This window comes from Nannobrachium achirus (genome assembly GCF_963921795.1).
Source record: "Nannobrachium achirus genome assembly, chromosome: 5".
In the NCBI taxonomy this organism is placed as follows: domain Eukaryota; kingdom Metazoa; phylum Chordata; class Actinopteri; order Myctophiformes; family Myctophidae; genus Nannobrachium; species Nannobrachium achirus.
Window position 1 is genome coordinate 5128876 of NC_137814.1, and position 17559 is coordinate 5146434.

The 17559-nt window shown below is 42.6% G+C and overlaps 1 protein-coding gene across 1 annotated transcript; it reads right to left on the reverse strand.

Moving 5' to 3' along the window:
- Positions 1-1071: 1071 nt before the first annotated feature.
- Positions 1072-15898, reverse strand: LOC308286190 (uncharacterized protein; the record flags this gene model as incomplete). The annotated part of the gene is made up of 4 exons (XM_080727150.1): positions 15823-15898; positions 7885-8733; positions 5117-5316; positions 1072-1089 (listed from the first exon to the last, which is right to left on the reverse strand). Exons 1-4 carry the CDS (start codon positions 15830-15832, stop codon positions 1072-1074), a joined length of 1077 nt encoding a protein of 358 aa, XP_080583276.1. The 5' UTR covers positions 15833-15898.
- Between the last annotated feature and the right edge of the window lie 1661 nt (positions 15899-17559).

Here is a 17559-nt window from a genome sequence, read left to right on the forward strand (position 1 = left end):
CAAATGCATCGTTACACCCCTACTAGGGCATTCACGAATAGTGATTTTTTGTATTCGAATTATTCGACCTCAAAGTATTCGAATAGTCAAACGTTCGACAGGACTGGCCAAACTGTCAAATATTAAGTAAGCAAGAGGCGGACATTGTTAAAATAGACAATCTACATGCTCACAATGCCTCGCAACGCGAGGCGTTGTGAGCATGTAGATCTGCTATTTTCACAATATTTATCTGCGGAACGGAGTGCTTGTCAGGGTGGGGGTCCCCAGTTCATATATGTTTATTTTGGGGGTCACGGCCTAAAAAGGTCTGAGAACCCCTGGTATAGAGCATTAACAAATTCATCCACCAGGGGCATTGACAACTCATTCTTATGACTTCCTATCTAGCCAAGCTTTATAAACTATCTATTTTTTAAAGAGAAAACAATAAAAAAAAAATCAAAGATATGCGAATATTCGAATTTGGTGAACAACGTAGAATAATGACTTTGATATTCGGATATTTGGCGAATGCCCTAACCCCTACTATTTAAAGGACAACTTTGTTTTTTTACAACAAGGGTTCATATTTGAAATAAGAATCTAAAAAAAAAATAGAAAGAAGTAAATGAAATAATTTTAACACTCATCTTTTATATTCTTTAATTACAATCTAAAATATGAACCCTTGTTGTAAAAAACTAAAGTTGTCCTTTAACATGGAAGCGCATTCTCAATGAGCAGCAGAAGGGAGCACCAAAATAGCAGATCTACAAGCTCGCAGCGCAGCACTCGGTGCCGCGCTGTGAGCTTGTATATCTGCTATTTTTCAATAGTTAAAGCATGTAATAATTCTTGGCCTGAATGGGTTAATAAACATTTTTGAAGTGTGTTTTGTGCCTTGTGGTTGCAGCAATGTGAAGGACATCCACTCTGTTCTGGAGGTGACCGTCTACGACGTGGACCGAGACAGGACAAGATTATCGGAGGAGTTCCAGTGCTACTTCCTCCCAACCACCAAAAACGACTAAATAAAGAAACTAAAAGTGAAATTATTTTGGGTACTACACGCTACCAGGTGATATGCAGTTAGTTACAGAATATTGTCTACACAAAATATAGAAGCAAAGAGTCAGATAACAGAACATTATAGAATATCCCCATGTATGTATGAATAGAGAGTAAACATTCATGTACAGTTACATGGGTTGTTTATTAACAGACCTACAGTTGATATTAGGTTATTTCAATCACAATACAAAAAAAAATAATCATTTCCCTTGTATGAGTCATCTATTTAAGCAGTGCTTCTACAAGTGAATGTGTGTAGGGGCGGCATAGCTCAGGGGTAGAGAAACCGTTATTAGAGCACGAAGGGTTCCCAGTTCGATTCCGGGCTCCCCCTGAGTTAATGTCGAAGAGTCCTTGAGCAAGAATCTGAACCCCACATTGCTCCCGGTGAGTAGGTTGGTGCCTTGCATGGTTTCCTCCGCCACCGGTGTATGAATGTGTGCGTGAATGTAATGCACAATCTATTTAAAGCGCCTTGAATAAAAGCGCTATATAAATGCACAATTTTTTGTATGTAGCATGAACACCTGCTGATAGCAATACAACTCTGCAAGATTAAAACGTCACAGCACTCACACATGCACCACCTAAAACACTCACACATGCACCACCTAAAAAAGACACTTAAAAAGGTAAGCAATCATAAAATAGCAGGGAAGCCTGAAGCCTGGTGGCAGTAAATGAGTTAAAGGTGCCCCACCATGAATTTCACATGTTTTTCATTTCTTTCTTGTTTTTTGGTCTTCCCAGTGTCTCTTTCAGCCCCAACAAAACCCAATTCATTAACTCTAAGCCTTGCCTTTCATTTCAGTGATTTTCTGAATGGCCGTGTCTGAACGGTACTCTTTTTGAAATCGGGCCCTTGTTTATGTCACAGGCCCTTGTTTATGTCACAAAGGGGCTCATTTCCTATTGGGCCCCGTCGAGAAGATGGCGGTACTTTTTGGGAGGCTATTGAGACTATATATATATATATATATATATATATATATATATATATGAGCCATGCTAATCTTCTCTGTATCGTTACAATTTTAGCCAAAAGACAGCGCCTCGTTGCCAACAAAGGGCATTTTGGTACCTCTGAAATGGCTTGGAATTAGAGACAGACAGAAGATGAAATGTAAATATAGAGGGTTGTTTACGCTAAAACCTGTATAAAACCGTATTATGGACCAATATTTATATAAAATATATATTTTGAAAAGCATGGTGGGGCCCCTTTAAGTACACATTAACCAATACCGTGCACATGTGAGCAGCATGAGACAGCTTACATTGCTCTATTTCACATACAGCTCAATTAAATAAACTCAGGCATCACATTACGCGCTGGATAGCGATGTGTCCTTCATGAGTGATTCGTTCATAAGAATCGAATCATTAGCAAGAGACTCGTGAATGATTCGTTCATTCGTTCAAATCCCTGCCCCCTCTCCCTAATAGCCCCCACATAGCACACAGGACGGGAGGGCGGGCTGTACTCGCAACGTAATAAAAACTTTCCTGCGATCGTGTATTTCACGGGACAATCACTGAAATGAACGGGATTGCCCATCACTACCGCTGGATGTGATTTTGTTTTATCCATTTTAAATAAGTTTTACTATAAATTCGACTACAACTCTTTTTGTTCATTTTTCTTCCGTATGAGTCCTCATGTGTTGTTTTAGATTGTTCATTTTACTACAGCTTTTACCACAAACTGTACAAGTAAAGGGTTTTTCCCCTGTGTGAATTCTTGTGTGTGCCTTTAGATCGCCTACTTGACTAAAGCCCTTTTCACAAAATGAACAAGTGAAGGGCTTCTCCCCTGTATGAGTCCTTACGTGCTTTTTTAAGTCACTCATTTGACTACAGCCTTTGCCACAAATTGTACAAGTAAAGGGCTTCTCCCCTGTGTGATGCCTCATGTGTCTTTTCAGATCGCTCATTTGACCAAAGCCCTTGCCACAAACTCTACAGGTAAAGGGCGTTTCTCCTGTATGTATCCTCATGTGCATCTTTAGATGATCATTGCGACTGAATCTTTGCTCACAGGCCGTACAACTATAGGGTTTTTCCCCTGTATGAGTCCTCATGTGCGTCTTCAAACTATCATTTTGAGTAAATCTTTGGTCACAAATAGTACAGCTAAAGGGTTTTTCCCCTGTATGTGTCTTCATGTGTGTCTTCATATTTGCATTGTGACCGAAGCCTTTCCCGCATATCGTACACGTAAAGGGTTTCTCCCCCGTATGAATCCTCATGTGAGTCTTGAGACTATCTTTTTGAGTGAATCGTTGTTCACAAATGGTACAAAAAAAGGGCTTTTCCCCCGTATGACTCCTCATGTGTTTCACGAGGTTGGCGTTTTGACAGAAGCCTTTGCCGCAAACTGTACAAGAGAAGGGCGTTTCTCCCATGTGAATCCTCATGTGTGCCTTCAGATTTCCCTTACGGTTGAAGCTTTTGCTACAAGCCGTGCAACTAAAGTGATTCATCGCCGCGTGACTCCTCCCCGTGGAGTCGGTTTGCTTCGATAATGTCAGGTCCTTGGACAACTCGTTGCTGAAAGACCATCTTTGTCCTTGATCGCTGAAATCGTTCGATTTCAGTGTGTTTAAAGCGGCGGTTTCCCACTCATCACCGTCGTCTACCATTTCGGTGTCAGATTCTGAACAGTGCGAAGAGAGCAGCTGGTCATCACTAGTTGGTTGTGATGTTCCACAGTCCTCTATATCATCATCAGCTTGTGTTTTCACGTGTTCAGTTGAGGTGCCGGCTACAGGCTCTGTGTCTCTGTTTTCATCGTCTTCACTTTTCACTGCCAGAAATGTGGATGTCAACCCTTCAGCCTCCTCTGGTCTTTGAAGCAGCTCCTCCTGTTCCTCTTTGATGTGTGGAGGCTCTGGTTCCTCCTGGACCAGACTGGAGCTCCTCTCCTCTTCAGGGGACACCACCTCTGTACACGGAAGGTGCAGGAAGTCTAGGTAAAAGATGAGAAAACCTTTTAAGATTTTACCACATTTTTACATGCAATGTGTACTTTCTTTTGTAGCTCTCATAGTTGCAGTAAAATCCGCTGTAAATAATTGCTAATTTTCTAAACCAGGAGTCTTCAACAGGGGGTCCGGGACCCTTAGGGGGTCCTCAGATTTACTACAGGGGCTCCTCTAAATCTGTGAGTGATAGAAACCTTTTTTTCCTTTCTTTTTCTTTCTTTTTTTTAACAACTTGAACCCTAGTGTTCATATTCTGAGAACTTTAGCCGAAAATACCAGATCTACAAGCTCACAACGCTTCGCAGCGCGAGGCGTTGTGAGCTTGAAGATCTGCTATTTTCGGCAAAGAGGTTTGGTGTAGAGGGGAAAAAGAGCAGACTAAGTACAGAGTGAAAGGTCAACTTTATTAAGTATGGATGGTTCAAGTGGTTAAATATCTGAAAACACAAATTGACATGAATCCAAAATACACTGATGATTGTGCATTCAAACAATGAAACTATATGGAATCTATGAACAGGTTGTGGGGGTCCCTGCTTCATCTCTCGCTTAACTAAGGGGTCCTTTGCCTGAAAACGTTGAAGAAGCCTGTTCTAAACCATTAATCTACAATATCCTCATTAATCAAATACATTGATTGTCATTGTACAGTATTGTTAGCATTTTATTGATTTTGATTCCAATTCTTTGACTCACACATACCATAATTCTTTATTCGGGTGAAAACAACACAACACAGCATTACGATTTAAATCATTTTGACCTGATTCTATAAATGGCTTCTAAATCCTCCTAAGGTTTTTGAAAAAAAAAAAAAAAAAAAAAAAAACTCATGTTTCTATCATCAGTGTTGCTCAAACTCTTTCATGTGAAGGACCCCCAAAATGATATGTATTTGGCCACGGACCCCCATCTCAAAATATTTTGTTCCAGGGACCACCCAGAAGCAAAATTTTAGTTACAAATGTTTGCTTGAAAATATTCAAAGATTTGCACACATTTTCACGACTTTTCAAAAATAGCAGATCTACAAGCTCGCAGCACGGCACTCGGTGCTGCGCTGTGAGCTTGTGACGCACCTGCGAGTAGGTAGGGATGCTAGGGATCAAGAGGCTAACAAAGTCACCTTCAGTGGACACTCCCTGCAGTGTGGTGGTGGTCTCCTTAGTGATGTCCCCATCACAGAGGGGCTGTCTCTGCTCCTCCTCCCCGTGGTCTGACTGGGTGGAGGGGGCAGCGGCAGGGGGGCCGAAGGGGTTCTTCTCAGGGCCGTCCACCTCTGGAAGACACGCACATGAAAAGGAGGATTAAAACATGTCGTTGTTATTAACATTGAAAAGCACACACTTTGGACACATCAAGTGAAAGTTAGGGCATGTTGGCACATTATTAATAAGAATTTAGAATTGGTTTATTGCAATACAACAATGCATACGATCCAAATAAAATGTGAAATAGTCAGATATTTCGTCAATAATACGTTTTCATTTTTATTTTACCGTTAGAAAAGCAACCTAATGCAATGAAAATCAAGCAATCAAGCCAGGAAACAATCAATTATCACATAATTCCCAATAGTGAGCTTATATTTGATATCACACTGTATGCAATTCTTAAAGGAGAATTAGCCAAACTGCTGTTGTATTTCCCACCGACTATTAGGCTATTAGTATAGTCTAATAATGTTATTATTATGGTCTATGGAGGCCGCCTGATTTATTATGCTCTATGACCCATTTGATTCTGTAGTAGCCACGTATGCATGTCGACATCATCAGTGACTTCATTTGTTTAGATGACGATTCATGCCATTATAATGATTGATGCGACCGAAGGTTGCAGTTTAGTATGTGAAACGGCACATGCTGACTCTGTCTGTCTGGATGGATGTGTACACTTTCTTACGATCTATGGGCTATTTTATGCTCTGTAAGTTTCATCAAGTCTTGTCATCTGAACTGATAAACTATGTGTATGAAATACTCATTTTAACAAACAAAATGCACCATTTATCAAGAAGCACTATGGATTTACAATCTTATCTGTCAATGTATCACTGGACATTGTTTTGTGTATCGTGTATCACAAGGTAAGCAAGACCATAAATATCAGCACTTAATAAATATACCTACAAGTGAAATGTATTTATTTATTTGTTTGTTCCGGGGATGGTGTGTTGAGCTTCAAACATAGTACTTATATAATAATAATATAATCTTTATTTGTCAGATACATTGCTGTAATTTGAAATGTGTTCTCTGCCTTTGGCCCATCTCTTGGAGCGGTGAGCTGCAGGCGTGTCGCGCTCAGGAATCCGTAATGGTGATCATAATGGTGATTTTCATGTGAAGGATCCCCAAAATGATATGTATTTGGCCAAGGACCCCCATCTCAACATATTTAGTTCCACGGACCCAGGCAGGCACAATTTGAGTTACAAAAGTTTGCTTAAAAAATACATATATTTCAAAGATGTGCACACATTTTCACGAAAATAGCAGATCTACAAGCTCACAGCACAGCACTCGGTGCCGCACTGTAAGCTTCTATATCTACCGTTTTTCAATAGCTAAAGTATAGAATAATTAAGGCCCCTCCACCTTGGACCCTAGTAACCCGGTCCCACTGTCAAATCATGACAGGTTATCTCAAGACACTTTACACTGTCATGCAACAAAGCATACACCAGGTAACATGTTGCTTTAGCGCACAGACTTTTATGTGGCCATGAAATGGACATGGATGCATTTGAAAATACTGCACACAGCCATGACATCATACAGTGCTTATCCTCTTTTATTGCGCATTGCTCAGCTGTTGCTGCCACCAGCACAGGTTATGTTCCATAATCACCCGATGCAACTAGCAGTAGAATGCTTTGATTGAATGAAGACTTTATTAGAAGTTTGCATAGGAAAAGGTACAGTTTCATGACGGTACAGTTCACCGGTACAAGGTCTACTAAAAGGAGATCCTAGAAAAGACTAAGCTTATTTCCACAGGAAACCATTTAAGTATCTCATATAAATATATCTCATATGCTAGTTTAGATCAGTGGTTCTAAAGGTTTTCAGGTTGTTAGGGGTGGGCGATATGGAAAATTACGATATCACGATATTTTCCTAAGCTGTACCACGATACACAATATTATCACGATTATTTTCATGTTGGTTTTTATGGTAATTTTTCAAGTTACTTAACAGTATAATAAATATATGTATATAAAAAAGAAAAAAAGGAGTAACCATTTAGACCAGTGGTCCTCAAAGTGGACCCTTTTGGGAGGTCTAAATTGACCGTTTCAAGTCAGAGTTAATGGGAGACCTTATTGTAAATTGCTCATGCACACAACATCCACATTTTTACTGGATTAATCCACATTTACAGCAAGGGGTCTTCAACAGGGGGTCCGGGACCCCTAGGGGGTCCCCAGAGTTACTACAAGGGGTCCTCCAAGTCTTTGTGTGATAGGAACTAGTTTTTCCCCCTTTTTTATATTAACCACTTGAACCCTAGCATCCATATTCTAGAATATTCTATTCTGAGATCGGCTATTTTTGGCAAAGAGCTTGGGGAAAAGATCAGACTAAGTACAGTACAGTGAAAAGTCAAGTTTATTAAGTATTGACGGTTCAAGTGGTTAAATATCTGAAAACACACATTAACATGAATCCAAAGTACACTGATGATCGTGCTGTCAAACAATGAAACGGAATGGAATCTATGAACAGGTTGTGGGTGGTCCCTGATTCATCTCTCTCGACTAAGGGGTCCATGGCCTGAACATGTTGAAGACCCCAGGTTTACAGTACTAAGAGATGCATTATCATGAAAGCATTTGGCTCACCTGTATGAGTCCGCATATGCCTCTTCATAGTAACCTTATGATTGAAGCTTCTTTCACAAACCGTGCAAGTAAAGGGTTTTTCCCCCGTATGAGTTCTCATGTGCGTCTTCAGAGTGTAATTATGTTTGAAGGTTCTTTCACAAACCGGGCAGGTAAAGGGGTTTTCCCCTGTATGAAGCCGCATGTGAACCTTGAGAGTGACATTTCGATTGAAGCTTTTTTCACAAACGTTACAACTAAAGGGTTTTTCCCCCGTATGAATCCTCATGTGTCTCTTCAGAGTTCCCTTACAGTTAAAGCCTTTGCCACAATCCGTACAGCTAAAACCCGTTTGTTTGGACGATTCCTCATCCTGGGACAGCTTGTTCAAAGAATGTTTTTCCCCATCCACATTTTGTGTCTTGTGTGATTTCGGCGTGTTTAAAGTCGACTGGTCTCTCCTGGTCTCCTCCCACTCACTGCCTTCGGTGTCTGATTCAGAACAGTTTGAAGAGAGGAGCTGGTCGTCACTAGTCTCTTGTGATGCTACCCAGTACTTTACATAAGCTTGTGTTTTCATGTGTTCAGCTGAGGTGCCGGCTACAGGCTCTGTGTCTCTGTTTTCATTATCATCTTCACTTTTCACTGCTAGTAATGCCATTGTTGATCCATCAGCCTCCTCTGGTCTTTGAAGCAGCTCCTCCTGTTCCTCTTTAATGGGTGGAGGCTCTGGTTCCTCCTGGACCACCAGACTGGAGCTCCTCTCCTGCTGTTGTGGAGGCTCTGGTTCCTCCTGGACCACCAGACTGGAGCTCCTCTCCTGCGGTTCCGGGGAAACCTCCTCTTTACACACTGGGAGGTGCAGGAAGTCTAGGTAAAAGATAAAATGAGAGAAAACCATTACATATTTGAACTGTTGTATATACAGTATATGTTTTTTTCTCTTACATCATGTTTGTTGGTGGTCAAGTCTTGTTGTAAACAGTCTTTGCCTTCACTACCAAATGAATTGCCCGTTTCAGCTTGACCCGCTATCATTTTGAATCAATTAAAGTGGCATTGTGTGATTAAAAGTGTGTGCTTTGCACTGATTTCTAATACCGAGCAACTGCAGGTCAAAAGCCTGCCGGCACTGTGTTGTCTACTCCCTGCGGTGAGAAGTTACAGGCAGGCACTTGCAGCCAAGCAGCAGCGGGTTTATTCTTTGCAGTATTGTGGTGTTCCGTGGCAAGCCATGGCTAATCTACAAGCCCACAACGCAACTGTGGCACATTGTGAACTTGTAGATCGGCTCGCGTCCGCACACGGAACCGTCAAAGCTTTGAAGGGAGACTTCTCCCGTCTGCCTCGCGAGACCAGCGGCCGTTTAACGTTCTATACACCATTTTTCTTTTTATAGTCAAATGTTATTTTAAATATTCAAAGGAATACTCGAATATGGAATATTCTTTGGCAGCTCCAGTGCATGGTTGGTTGAAACAGACAACCAGCACACAAAATGCAATAATAATTACAATTTGAGATAAGCTGTCGCACAGATACAGATACACAAATAAGACAGACCCTTGAGCCTATCTCAGTAATCGCTCTGCTACTGCTCCAGAACAATGTTAAATTAGATCTTATAGTTGAAGCATAAAAGTTGTTGTAGCTGGGCTCTGAAAACAAAAATGAGTAGTAGCAAATACCAGGGGTCTTCCACTGGGTGTCTGGGGCCCCTGTGGGGTCCTCAAAGTTACTACAGGGGGCCAGCCAAATCTTGATTCGATTTTTTTATTTTCTCGTTTGAACCTTTGAATGATTGTATGCAACCTGGGTTTATGTATTGTTGTATTGGTTGATTTATTAGTATTCTCAGTATTATTTATAACATTTTTGTGTAGACAGTTATGGTTGACAGCTGTTACTGCACTCACACTGACAACACACACACACACACACACACACACACACACACACACACACACACACACACACACACACACACACACACACACACACACACACACACACCACTCTTTGTTATTGTCACCCCTAAAGCCTCACCCTATCCTCTTAAAGAGCCCATGGTCAATTATGCCCAAAGAGATTCACTATAATACAGTCATTTCAGACATGCAGAATCTATAAGTCTTCATCATCATCTCCAATGTCCAACCTAACCAAAAAACAAACAAACAAACAGACAGTCTCCACCATAGCATAGAGTGAAAGGCAGGTTATTTGAGCAGCTGCACCGTCCCTTGCAACCTGCTTAGCAGCCACATTTGATGAGCTCAAGTACTGCCTTTGGAGCAGGGAGGGCAATACCCCTGACTGGAACATACCCTCCACTCTCTGAATTCCATCTATTTTCTTTGATTGGTGGAAAAGGCCACCCTAAGGGTGCGTTTGGAAATGCGCACTCAACTGCACTGGTGTGCCATGTTGCCGTTTGTTTATTCGGTGCACTTGTGCGTCGTCGTTCGAAAAATTCCAGTGCACGGCACACCGGGTGTGCCGAGTGCGTGCACTGAACAGAAGATGGGGTTTGGCAGTGTGGTGCGTCAGTGCTGTGTTTTGATTGGTTGGTTTTCATGGCGGCGTCTCACGCTTCTCAGCTGTGAACAATGGCGTAGGAAATTATAACAAAATGCACCATTTGCTGCTTTATTGGTCCTTTAGGTTTTATTGTTACACACGCATATAGTGTAAACTAACACTAGGTAGGCCAATGTTATGAATTAATTACTTATTATCAATAGCAAAGTTATGTTAGAAACTGCTGCTTTTAAGAAAGTTTCCCAGACTGAAAAAGCGCACAGCTGCCTCTTAATTGGTCGTTCGTAAATAAGCCACACTGAATGCACTATATGTCACCGCCCACTGCGCTCACTACACTGAGCACACACCCGGTGTGCATTTCCGAACCTAAGAGTGCTCTCCAGTGTGCGTAGATTTTTTCTTAACATAAGAACAAATCACAGCTAAGAAAACATTGGTCTATGCCAAATCTTCTTAAACTTTTTAAGAGGGTCTAAGAAGAAATGCATCTGTAAGAATGTTCGTAAGTAAGTTGGTGAATCTGGCCCAAAGTTTTCTCTCTTTTTCTCATGTTTTCTTTTTCTTCCTTGGTTTTCTGTTGTCATGGCAGCCAGTTCCCACCTGATGTTGTGTGGGAGTCCAGACTGCTTCAGTCCATACAGAATAACTGCTTGCTTGCATAACGTCTTCAGACGAGGATTGAGGTCTAAGATCTGTAGAATGTGTTGTGTTTGGTCTGTGTATCCAAAGAGGACGATACGATCTTCCATGCAACAGTACCTACGAGAACTACAATCCCAGACCTTCCCCTTGGCCTCAACCTTCCTCCAGGAGAAGCTTTTAGGATTGAATTTCCACAGATCATTGAAGCGCTGCCTCAGAGCTGAGCTGAAGCCACCAAATATGTACAGCTCACCATTGTAGGCAAAGGCGGCATGACCCTGACGTCCTTCTGGAAGAAGCTGAGCAGAGGTTGTGCTCAGCCAGCAGTTGGTCTCTGTGTCAAACACATTGATGTTGTTATTGGTCTCAGCATTGTTCCCATAGCCCCCAAACACAAACATCTTTGTCCCAATGAAGGTGGCAGATTGTTGGGCTGAACCAGCTGGTAGAGTGCCTCTGGTGGTAATTAAAGACCAGACCATTGTGGCGGTGTCCAACTTGTTGATGTCATTAGTAAGTCCAGTCAGCAGTTGTCCTCCATAGATGAACATGATCTTCCCCAAGACGGAGGCTGAGTGGAGACTCCTCCCCTCCGGAACTGTCCCAGAAACCACAGGCTTGAACCATCTGTAGGTGTCGACATCAAATGCATAAAGAACATTGTCTGTGAAGTCCCCTTTGATGGTAATCCAGTTACTGCCATGCTCCGTTATCTTACAGTTCACTATCCCTCCCCACATGTAGATGATGTCTTCTATCAGTACAGCTGTGTGGAACCAGCGCATGGAGGGAACCTCAAGAGAACATTCTCCTCTTCCAGTCGTCACCGGGGGCTTCATCCAGAGCAAAGACACTGTGTTGAAGACATGCACCTCAAACTGATCACTGCCGCTATAGAACCCTCCAAAGAAGAGTAAAAACACTTTTTTCCCCACTGCCACTGGCACATAAACACGAGCCCTTGGTCCTGTGGTTGGACACACAGGTCCTCTTTTTAGGGGGAATGTCCAGCTAAACATGTCTATCTACCTCACCTGTCTGTCTGTGTCACTCTTTTGTCAATCTCTTCAGTATATTGTCCTAGTCTCTCTTGATGTATCTTTTGAGGTATCGCTTGATCTCTCTCTGGATGTGTGTAACATCTTATATAGACTGAGCAGAGCTCTGGTCTGATGTCACACACAAAACAAACTGTAGACATTCATGTGTAACAACATAGATTTTTGCAGGTGTTCTAATCTGTGTTTGCCATTGCTTTCCAGTCAAAACATGTCTAATGCTAACAGAAAGATAACTTTAGTTAAGGACTCGAGTCAAACTACACAGCCAGGACTAAAGCGGACAAATTACATTTTCAGCCACATTAAATACACTTGCCCTAAAGAAGACCAGCTCTGTCAAAACGCCCTTGCTGTTATTTTTTTAACAATTACAGTGCAATTAATATTATTTAGGAACGTCATGGTAACCAACAGCCGGCGCTCTACCGTGGTTGGAGTGAGGGAAAAGACTCAGTTTCCCATGATGCCTTGCAAAATATTGTAGTCAGGATATTCTATCGACCATTCACTTGTATTCATCATGGCTGCAGAAATATGGATATTTCAGATTATTTTCCCATCGCTCGTTTGGTCAAAAACTGCCTTTATGGACCATAACTTATGGTATTTTATTTATTTTCTTCTCCCATGTGAAAGAAAATACATTTGTCTCCCATGACCGGAATCTCCTGTGTACATAATGGATACATGGTGTGTACTTGGAGCTCTCAGAAATCTGGTATAAACTAATAGGAAAAAGCCTTGGCAGTAATGGCAAAACTATGTCTGAGACCTGAGGCCGGTTCTACAAAGGTCTTCTAGATCTGTGGTTTTCAAACTTTTGAGATTTTCTAAAATGTTCAGATATGTAACAGATGCATTGTAGGCTCCCAGCAACCCACGTTTTCTGCCAGAACATTCCAATGGACATACAACTAGAGGACAATATCTGTTTCCATGTCACGTCACACTTTTTTCCCTACTCATTTCTCCGCCACCGTTGCTCCTATCCCTGCCAAACTTTGCACACGCACTCCTTGGCTGCCAAACCACAACCTCCACCCCTCATTTCTCACATGGCCCTCCTCTAGCACCACCATGAGGCCGATTCTTGCAAAACACATTCTCTGACACTGCTCCTATACAGATGTTGCCCAACAATCACGCAAAGCAGTTCACAGTATGTCTACAGTCATGTCATCAACATGAATCTGTCCCATTTAGCGCCACCATCAGGCAGATTTTTTCAAACACATTTTTGACCTATTTGTGTATACATGTGACCTGACGGTCGCTTATCTCCTGATTAGGGAGTCTTACTGGTAGGCCTATATCTGCAATTTTTCAATAGCTTAAGTATAAAATAATTAAGGCCCCTCCCCATCTTGGGCCCTAGTAACTCAGTCCCTTTTTTTGTTATATTAACCACTTTAATCCTAGCGTCCATATTCTGAGAACTTTAGCCAAAAATAGCAGATCTACAAGCTCACAGCTGCGAGGCGTTGTGAGCTTGTAGATCGTCTATTTTCAGCAAAGACGTTTGGTGTAGAGGGGAAAAAAGTACAGAGGGAAATGTCAAGTTATGTATTGACGGTTCAAGTGGTTAAATACGTACTATATCCGAAAACACAAATTGACAATGATGATCGTGCTGTCAAACAATGAATTATATGGAATTCTCTCAACTAAGGGGTCCATGGCCTGAAAACATTGAAGACCTCTGGTCTAATTGGTTGTCCTGCTACAGTGCAAATCCCTAACATCCTTTTCCAATGCAAAAAACGTATAATAAATACTTCAATCAATCAATGAATCAGTGGTTATAATCAATACTCTGACATTTAGGCTATCCTTGTTTGTGGCTTTATTTAGAAACTTTGATTGAATGCCTTGGTAACTAGTATAATGTAATAACCCAACTCCATACAGTTTATTTACAGAACAATTAAATGTGTTTTGCGATAACGGGTCTTTGGACTCGGTTGTGTGCCTGTATCGTGGTGTACCGGTAAAGTAACAAAGTAGGCCTACTTTTACTTATGTACTGTACTTGAGTAGGCCTACATTTTTTAGGTAGGCCTATTTGTACTTTACTTGAGTATTTTCAATTGCCAACACTTTTACTTCTACTCCACAACATCTCAGAGACAAATATTGTAGGATACTTTTACTCCGCTACGTTTATCTGAAAACTTTAGTTACTAGTTACTTTGCAGATTGATTATTATTACAAAACATACATTAAACACTTCAACACTAGGTGTATGGACGGGTTTCTGGTCCACGTTACACAGATAAGAAGTAGATGCGTGCGCGGGTTCGGTACCAAAATTAGCCAATGAACCAGCGCTCCCCAAAACAACAGGTTTGGGGATTGGTGGGAATTGATTACATGATACATTCAGCTGTGCATTTTGTCTCAATGTTTGTAAACAAGAAACCCGTCCTTACATTTAAGCCATTTGAAAATAGCCGATCTACAAGCTCACAATCTGCTATTTTCAAAAGATTTTTTTTATTTTATACATTTGAAAACTTGGAAATGGGACGTTCTATATAGTGAGTAGCCTACTTTTACTTTTGGTAGGCTACTTGTCTTTAAGTAGGCCTACATTTTAATGCCAATACTTTTGTACTTTTACTGATGTAGGCCTACATTTTGAATTCCAGACGTACTTGTAACGGAATATGTCTATATTGCAGTATTGATAATTTTACTTAAGTAGCCTACAACATTCAAGTACTTTTTTCCACCACTGCGTGCACCGAAAAGATCGGATCTGCAAGCTATAATAGCTCACAACAACAGGCCGCGTTGTGACGCGCTGTGAGCTTGCAGATCGGATCTTTCCTGTCAGTGCGCAGCACGGAATGCAACCGAGCATATAAATCAATCAATCCTAACGGGATTTCGGTCCGAAAAAGGGGGTGCATTTCTAACGATTTTGGGGGGTTTGGAAATAACGGGTGGTGGGAAGAATGGTCCTATGAGGCCTCGGACTGGCAGTGGCAATGGTCTCTAATGTCTGACGGCTCCATTGTCTCGTATGCACCGTTAAAGCTAAGCAGCTAGCCCTGAATACATGACGGCGGCCATATATACATGACCGTCATGTTTCCACCTCAATCCTGCTGCTAGCGAGGTGGACACAGAACAACGGTTTGAGCTTCAAACGTCAGATTTGAAAAATAAAGTGCTTAGCCAAGTCTCATTTCGGTCAGAAATGATGCCGTTCAAACATAATTACATGCCGCTCCCGGATTGTTTAATAAAAAGCATTTCTTTCCCGACAGATTTCTGCTTTCCGTTGTATTTCCTGGTTTTTCCCAGAGCCCTCTAGTGGAGAGTCGCGTCATCTCAGCTCATTTAAGTGAACGGAGATGACGCGACTCACCACTAGAGGGCTCTAGGAAACCCAGGAAATACAATGGAGAAGCAGAACTGTCTGATAAAAACAAAAAAATGCCCTTTATTAAACAATCCAGTAGCTGCATGTAATTCTGGTTGAACGGCATCATTTCTGACCGAAATGAGACTTGGGTAAGCACTTTATTTTTGAAATATGACGTTTGTAGCTCAAACCGTTGCTCTTTGTCTAACCTCGCTAGAAGCCAGCTTGAGGTGGAAACATGACGGTCATGTGTATATGGCCGTCATGTATTCAGCGCTACTAGGTCTAGGATAACGGCTAACCTGCCTCACCATCAAATCAAGGAATCAAACAGCACATACCGAGTTCCATCGCTGCTACAACTCTGTTGATGACTTTAAAAATCGTTAAGAGCAGCAGCAGCTTTTGATGAACACTCCATGAGATGAAGGCTAGCAGTTCTAGTCTTCTCCGTTTCTCCTCTGATTTAACACCATGTTTGTCTGTCTAGCGTTGTTGTTGTGAGGCTAGCAGCACTAGCGTTTCCTGTCTGGGAGTGGAAAGCAATAAGACAGGCTCTAGCCTTCAAAATAAAATCACGGTAAACAATTTCTCTCTCTCTCTCTCTCTCTCTCTCTCTCTCTCTCTCTCTCTCTCTCTCTCTCTCTTTTCTCTTTAATAGCCGATTGGAGTTAAAGCCATACTGTGTAAGATGCCCAACTAGTGGTCATTAGCCCTATAGCAAACCGCGGTCGCGTCCGCGTCTTTCGGACGTTTTTCGTACCTTCAGACCCCCGCGTCTGCCTCCACCTCGCTGAGATCTATCTTTTAAGGGGTCCCTTGTTCCTGTGCGTTCAGTAATTCCAGAGATACGGACTCCTTCACCCTGCCTGGTAGGCGAAATTACCTAGAGAAGGGATGGTACAAACGGGCGACAACAAATATGGCTGCCATAGCGACCCCACTTCAAGATGCGCTGTGATTGGCCGGCAGTTGTATAACCCTCGCTGTGATTGGCCGGTAGTGTGATGACGCAATTTTCGCGCGAGATCCGGTCCACGGCAAGGATCTCAGTTTACATACAGAGAAGGCTTTACAGGCTGAAATTCACGGCGCGGATCTTCTAAAACTTTTGTGATTTAATAGTTAGGAGAATTTTAAGATTTGTTTTATAAAAAAAGTTACATAGTACAACTTTAAATGTTTGGGAAAAAAGAACACCCCCAAAAGCGCCATTTTCAAACTCTAGTGGGCGCAAGACAGGAGACGGCTCTTCGTGTCGGTACTTTTGACACGCGCACGCGTTCGGGGAGACCTCCTCTGCCACACCACACTCTCCGCTAAGCGGGAGAGGCGGCATTGCAGCGTGATTATGGATCCAACTGGGAAAGATGGATAACCACGCCCCGGACTCATTTTTGAAGCTTGTGATTGGCTGAACCGGACGTAGGGAGCGCTCCGTTCTAGTCACTTGGACCGCGCGAGGTGCACCAAAACCCAATTATCATGGCGTTTATCGTGCGCTTGCCCAGGCCTTACGGCCTGGGCATAAATATAACGATTGCATTCACCACGGCTTCGTAACTCGCGCGGCGCTCCGCCGGCCGCGCGGCCCTGGCCCGCTCTTCGCGGCCACTCGCGCCTGCGGCGCTCGGGGGCGAAGAGCAGGACCAAGGTCCGCTGGCCTTCGCGCCGCTTGCAATGTCGTGGACAATAACTGAAAAAAAGCGCTCTATGCCGTTTCCATCCATCTTTCCCAGTGGGATCCATAATCACGCGGCATTGCAAGGGCTGCTGGCCGTCCGGTACGGACAGACGCACGAAAAGCGCCCCAAAGGCACCCCAAAGGCGCCTTTCTCATGGACGCTGGACAGAAGGCGGCTCTCCGTGTCGCTACTTTCGACACACACGCGCTTCAGGGACACCTCTTCTGTAAACCACACTCTGCTAAGCAGGAGAGGCAGCATTGCAAGTAAATGCATTTTTCATACTCTAGTGGGTGCTGGATGGCAACACTTGCATTGCCACCTCTCCCGCTTAGCGGAGAGTGTGGTGTGGCAGAGGAGGTCTCAAAGCGGCCAATTTATAACGGCTATGCA